General features: G+C 34.2%; 1 protein-coding gene across 5 annotated transcripts in view; it reads left to right on the forward strand.

Annotated features, from left to right (window-relative positions):
- Positions 1 to 7548, forward strand: part of LOC108693462 (WD repeat-containing protein 47) — a 68986-nt gene that overhangs the window by 52651 nt on the left and 8787 nt on the right. Inside the window, exon 1 of one of the 5 annotated variants that reach the window (XM_018202428.1) lies at positions 33 to 784. The exons of the other annotated variants lie outside the window; for them this stretch is intronic. Coding sequence (XP_018057917.1) covers positions 125 to 784 — 660 coding nt within the window. The 5' untranslated portion in view covers positions 33 to 124. Of the gene's footprint in view, positions 1 to 32; positions 785 to 7548 lie in introns of those variants that run through there. 5 annotated transcript variants of the gene reach the window in all.

A 7548-nucleotide genomic window follows, 5' to 3' on the forward strand; every position in this document is an offset into this window, starting at 1 on the left:
TAATAAAACGCATATATTTTCTGACTAAAAAGATCAGATGAAGAAATATGATATATACCTCAACTGATCCCAAGTAATTAGCTGCGGAATCTTACGTAAGGAGCAGCAAAAATCACAATTTACAATGGGCGACATCCGAGTGTTGGATCCACGTATGGATCCTCGTTTCGACTTGAAGCATCGACCTTGGCCGCCGATGTACAGAAACAACCGAGCACCATCTTATTGTTATCGACCTGTACCCTTGGACACTTTGGCCCAATGGATAACTCCGCACGTTTCCGATTACAATTATGTGCCCGCCCCGAGAATCACTGCCAATCCAAATAAATCGCGGGACTACTACTACTTGGCCCCGTTGTATAGAAACGCTATGCCGCCTCCACCGCAAGCAATGTCGCCACTTCAAGTATCGCCGGTGGCGATGCCACCACCTGGTATGATGATGATGGAACGGCCAAGAGGACGAGCTAAAAGCTCGGGCGGCCTGACTAGAAGCATACCACCTTGCACCTGTGCTGTCGGTAGAACCAGGTCTCTAGAGGATGTCAGAAGCGAAATGAGCGAGTGGGACGATTATCACGACGAGAACGGCAACCATTTGCAGAGGAATAGCCCTAAGGGCGTGAACGTGTGCCGACAGATTCGCAGGTCCATGGAGAATCTCCTGGACGTTGATACAGAGGAACGCGCGTTGAACACATTCGAGAGAGTCGGCAAAATCTGTAAGAGGTCCGAGGAGAATAAGAACGACAAGGCGGGAAGACGACGCGGTAGCTACATGGTGTGTTGAAATCCTTATAAGCAAGCTTTTTTTTTTTTTAAGAAATATGAGAGGTTTATTTTACGATGAATTTTTCGCCATTCGATTTGTATTATCGAAAGAGTCTTATTATACAGGTATTTATATCGAGTCAAAATCTCATATAATAAATATTTAATACATTTTTTAGTTATATATTCTCGTATATATAATTGAAAATCTTGTTTTGCCATGAAAAAAATGTTTTAAATAGTGTTAAGTTTCTTTTATAGATAATTAAACGCTTTTATTAATTTTGCTTAATTTGTTCGTGTTTTTTAATTTTCAATATATTATAATATCGTAATATCTATTTTTTTTTTAAATTTGTATACAAATATAATAATACTATCATGCTTAATGATATTAACTTAAGCTTGTAGAAATGATTAGCGATTCTATTTGCGTCATATCTTAAGTGACTGAGTGACTGGCCATTCATTCTCGATATAATTTTTCATGCAAAATATCGCGCTCGTATCTCCCCATATGCATTTAACTGTGTGACTAATGCACAATTTCGCACACGCAAACACGTCAGAACGACTTTCAGACTGAGATTTACAGATCAGTGAGTTTGCTAATCTAGTCTGGGCGATCGACTAGTTGCACAATCCATGTCTCTTACGCTCTTTCCGGAAACGTGCTACTTCTCGCCTCGTATTCTACTGAATTAGCTAAATCATCCGGCAATGGCAAGATTATAATTGCCTGTGAGTTTACAAAACACACGTTTTGAAGGGGAAACTATCCAGCGATATTCATTCCACACCCAATTATACAATTCCGGAACTTGTGTTTCGATTCAGCATGGGGATAATCGCTTTTTCTCGTCTGTTGTGATTCACGAATGTCGGCCGAAGAAAGTGTTCCGTGGAATTTAACTTTGTTTACAGAACGGAAATAAATAAGTCAGTTTATTGTTTCAGAAAATATCGACTCGAGTTTATGCATCTAAGAGAAAATATTGGCTGCTGCAGCAAGTTAGATAAAATATATGGCATAACATTTTTAATTGGCTGCAGCAGCCAATTTTCGATTGCATTATTCTATCCGCAATGTCAGGATTAGATTTTGATAGGCTAACGCAATCAAGAATTGGCTGCTGCAACCAATTAAAAATGCTATGCTATATTCAGCCAATTTTTTTCCAATTTAATAATAGTCACATAGAGAAACCTATCATATAATTTTTAAAAACTGTATTAAGTTCCTTCTACAAATAATTGATTAAACGCTTCATTAATTTTATTGATTGATATGTTATTAATTTTGATTTGTCGCTTTTTAATGTCTAATACATATAATATCGAATTTTGTGTCACACATCTATTATACAAAATGCTTCGAGAACGACAGTATATTGTTTTTATATGAATATGCATGAAATGAATTAAAAGAAGTGATGGAACACAGATAATTATAGACTTTAAACATTTTTTAAATCTTGAGATAGTTTAATTCGAATTTGAATTTTCTTTTACTCCTTTCTATAAATTAAATCTTTTTTATATTTTTCAAATGTTACTTAATTCATATTCATGTTTGCAAATATCGAAAATATAGTTGTTGCACAGATATCCTGTTCTTTTTTTTTATTAGTAACATGTTCTGGTCCATATATTTTTCTAAATTACGATTCTTTAATGATCCGTATTTTCGACTAACCCGGGATAGAAAGTATTCCTTATAGGTATCTTATAGGTATCAACTAAGTTAATCAACCGTTACTTCATTATTAAGAAAGTTAATTCGCCCTGTCGAAATAATCGGTAATCAACGCGAATAATCTCAATCTTTTATTCCACGCTTCACGAAGTTATGGAGAGATCCTCGCTGACGATCGCAATTATATTTCATTATTTCTCACCGACCGATCGCGTCTTGGCGATCCATTGCAATCTAATATACATGCTTGCAGTTACGAAGTGTCGTTAACCAGCTGCCGGTCATTAAATCGTTACATTGTTAGCCAGTTTCGTCGCTAATTAGATACGCCGTGTTGACGGATCGGTAGATCAGCGAATCGATAGGTTTGCAGATTGATTAAACTGTGCGTCCAGTATAAATTGCTTATCGTGACGTTATCAATAAATCTCAATTACAATCGAACATAGAAAAACAGATTGTTCTACTTGATCGGCGATTGCTTTTTATTGTATGCCAGGCTTCATCATGCCACTTCCTGCTCGTTTCGGGCACACTTCATTACGAAAAACAATCATTCGAGAAATTGGACTGATTACTAGAATTATTGCAGGAAATGATCGATGCACGGTAATCTGGACTGTTTCTTTAGTGAAAGCGAGGTATTCTTCGCATTACGCAATTAATCGGTATGACAGGACATATTAGCTCGCGACTAACAGAAGGAATATGTATTGGCAAGGTGATTTTGTTCTCAGTAAATGATCACGAATTGCACGTATGTCGAAAGTACCAACGATATAATTTTCTAGTTCCTCTCTCTCTTCGGAAGCGAGTCTACTATTAGCTAAGAGCGTTTTACGCCACGTTGTAATCGACCATTTAATTATCTCCGTCGCGTGTTTTGTACATACGCATATGATAGAAAGTTACGGATACTTCCTCGAGAGTCAGAAATTACCGCTACGTAAGAAAATTAATGCTCGTAATTCAAGATGTACTCTACAGTACTGTACACAGATTGTGTACTCTATAGTCTTGCCTAGAATAAAAACGCTCTTGTAGTAGCTGGATAATAGTCGGATTAATTAATAATCAATTTAATAACCAGAATTGCAATATCTAAGGATTTACATTATGCGCATTATAACTTCACCTTTTCCTTAAGCAATCCGATATCATCATTTGAGTTATTACATCTAGAAGTGGCACATCTAGTCATATTTACATCTAGTCGACTTAAATGTCTCTAGTTGAGAAATATTGTATAATATATTAGGCTCGTTTGAGGCCGAATGCAATTATATCTTGTTCGTAGATGAAAGTGCGAAAACTCATTAATTGCAGATGACTTTTATGAAATGTCACCATAATTCTGGAATCGTTTTACATTTTACTTTTGAAATTTATTAGACTTTTTTTTTATCAATGTACTTCGATTTCTTAAGAATATATTTCACTTCTTGAAAAGTCTTTGTCATTCGATAACATCACCGAGAATTGTGTGTGTTTAGCATCCATTTGTATCCGTGTTACTTAATTCACTTCCGCATTTGCTTAGCTGAATAAATTTTTTGGTTGTTATTCTCATTAATTATAAGAGAAATTATTTCTTAATATAACTTCGCATTTTGTACCTGATAAGAAAATCTAAAGTTAAAATTGAATATAACTACAATTAATCATATTAATTGAATGTAACGTGCTAAATATGGAGTTGAACACATTAATTATACGTAATATGCTTTTAAAGTAAAGAAGGTGATGCACGATGGTATGAGCATTCTCTTCCTGGTTGCAGGGCTCGTAACTTCGCATAAAAAATTTGTATTAAAACATACGGTGAAATTCGCGCATTGGAATTTTGAGTGTCCTTAAGCTCGCACACGCATGTGCACCTTCGATTTCTGTATGAATACAGAAGACCGATCAACGACGAAAAAGTGTGCCATAACCCAGATATACAGAGGTCGATTGGTTTCACCGGTTTTTGTTATATAAAATATATCGATGATATTTTATATATACTTAGATTATGCTTCATATCTATTTAATTAAATTAATCATCAAATTTTGTTTCTTTTTCTGGATATCTATTTAGGTGTCGATCCGAGATCGAAAACGATAGATCCGGTTCAACTGGTTTTTTAGAGAAAAATGAAAATTTCGATCATGATCATCGTTGGAATTAACATTGCTAATGTCTGTCTGAGCTATTGACAGAGATTTCTCGATTACAAATCGATTACAATCGTACTTAGAACAAGTAAATTCATAATTAATATCTCTATATTTATATGCGCGACGTAAATTCTCTCACATTTTTTAACGATGCAGTGGAGAAAAGTAAAAAGTCGGAGTTGACGAATCAGGTCAAGGCCCCTTTATTAATTGTTTTTCATCGTGTCACGCGTCGTTGGCAGTCCGTCCCTCCAATCTTCGATCGGAGACGCGTGTCCGAAAGCCTTCAGGGCATCCGGTGAATTCTTCGCGATCCATCTTTTCTTTCTTATAAGAGCACGGAGAAGATGATCATTTATAGAAGCATTAAGGTCGCGGATGTCAATTATTTATTATAAATTATCTGTAAATCCGGATGTACATATATCGATATTTTGATTAACGTGATACATATTTATAATAGATTTTTTTTGTTTAGACAGTTATATCTATGAATATCTTTGTTCAGATTATATTTTGTTTTAAAAAAAGAATTATTGCTACACAGAAAAACTATCTTGTTGAAATATATCTAAAAATTTAGTTATAAATAATATATTTGAAAATATTTGTTAAACCGTTAAAATAATTACATAGGAAATTCAAGCAATGCTGTAAAAAATTTTGATGTCTAGCAATTATAATTATTTGGACAATTCACAATAAGATTATTTTTAGATTTGTATGTAGCTAAATTTTCAGACTTTGCTTTAACAAAACCGTTCTTTCCATATAGATAACAAACGATATTGATAACAAACATTTATATTGTAATCTTATTAAAGGATAACGTTTTGTTAGATGTAAGAAGAAGATTTTCATTCATAGATAATTCTGATATACAGACAATATTGAGAGATCGAATGTGAAATAGTACGATGTTCGAAACTTACTTAGATTTACGTCATATTCGTCCCGCTTTCGTTCAGCATCTCGAAGTAATCCATCCGTAGGCTATAGAGTTTCTGTCTACAGCGTCAGTAGCTTTCGCAAAGTTGTACAGAACTATTAAGACCGAATGTCTATAACGATGGCCGACGAGTTGATTGACCGACTGGTAAAACTAGGCTTCTCAGCTATATCTCCTCTGACGTTTCATCTGCTTTTCCCGACAGAATTATGATCGAGAAACGTTTCCGGTTCGTTAAATCACCCGAGAGATCGCCACACGGAGAATGCCAGAATTTTCACGGAAATGGGAATCTCTCTCGGATCTACAATCGATGATTCTCCTTTATGGCCTCGTTCTCACTCGTAAATTGCGAGGTGACTATTCGCAAAAGAGTGGTCGTCGAAATACACTGTCGTTTTCTTTTTCGCGACATAATAATGATGGACTATCAAATAGGACTAAAAGATGAATAATTTTAAAATTTGATTTTTTATAGAAAATTTTTATAGAATTTTTATAGATTTTTTATAGAATGTAACGTTTGGATATAAAAATAGCGTTTCGTAGCGAATAACTTAAGGTGAAAGGAATGAAATAATGAATTAGCAAGCAACTAAAAATTCAGTCTGATTCACCCTTTAATTCCGTTCACTTATTGTTCGGATTGACTTATTGAGATTAGATAAAAAATTCTTATTGAAGGAAATCAATGAATCATTATACAATGGTTATTGATTTTGCGATGTTCATATAAGAATAGAATTATGAAACAAGTGATACATTGAATATTATTAATGCAATCTCTCTTTCATTGTTCTTTATATGTTATTTTTATGTAAATATTTTTGTGAATTTATCTTTGTATCAATTGATAGATAAAAAATTTTTTTATTTAATAATGATTAAACTTGGAAACATTTATCGATTTATGGCTTCTTTATATCTTATCTTTTCACGAAGATCTGCGCTTATCATGCACACATTCAAGATCTAAATAATTAGACGTGTGTAAGCCATTCCAATTGGCAAGAAGCAACTTTGGCGCCGTTAAATCGTATGCTGCCGCGTAAAAACGCATGCGAATGCTCATAATTCCGCTCGTGCTGCACGGTTTGCCAAGAAGAGAACAACAACAAGCAAAGTATGCATTTGCTTTGCTAATTTATCCATCTAGATAAACGGTCGCAGCCAATCTCGTGCCATGAAAGTAAAAGCGTAGCGAAGCGCACCGTTGCGCAAACACGAATCGCGAAACGATTCCGGATTTGTAGCTTCAGAAAAAAGTACTTTGCGCTAAGAAGCATTGCGAGCTTTTTCTGTGAATAGTAATTCCATAACTGTTGCTTAATTGTCGAAGAAATGTTGAAGAAATAGAATGATTATTACATGTGGAAAACGACTACGTGAAATCGATCTGCATCAATTTCACTGCACATTTCGCTATTTTTCTTATTTTTAAATAGAAACTCTTTGGCTCGTGCATTTTATTTTATTTAATAACGTTGGAAAGAAGAAAACTATTTTTCTGATTTATTTTTTCTTATTGCATAAATATTGAAATGGACTGCCTTTTTACAGAACTCTGATGAGTTAGAAATTCATTCAGGATTTAATTTTTTAACGATTCTGAATTTTTCGCCTTCCATTCAGTTCGCCTCCTGCAATACGGGAGCTAGTTTAGCGAGTTTAGAGCAAGAACTGTCTCACAAAAAGTGTGCATCATTTGCATCTTGCGAAACGAGAAAGTGAAATTTCTTTATGTATACATAAACATGCATATCTACATGTGAGAATATTAATTGGTCCAAAAAAAGAAATTTAATAGTAGCAAAAGAATTAAACGAAAGTACTAATTATCACAGAAATATCAAGAATTTAATTAACATCTCATACAATTTTCTCCAAAAAAAAATTGTTAACCACTCGCATCCTTGTAATTCAATCATTACTTGAGCAATATTATAATCTTTGATATATATATATATAT

This window comes from Atta colombica, unplaced genomic scaffold (genome assembly GCF_001594045.1).
Source record: "Atta colombica isolate Treedump-2 unplaced genomic scaffold, Acol1.0 scaffold9, whole genome shotgun sequence".
In the NCBI taxonomy this organism is placed as follows: domain Eukaryota; kingdom Metazoa; phylum Arthropoda; class Insecta; order Hymenoptera; family Formicidae; genus Atta; species Atta colombica.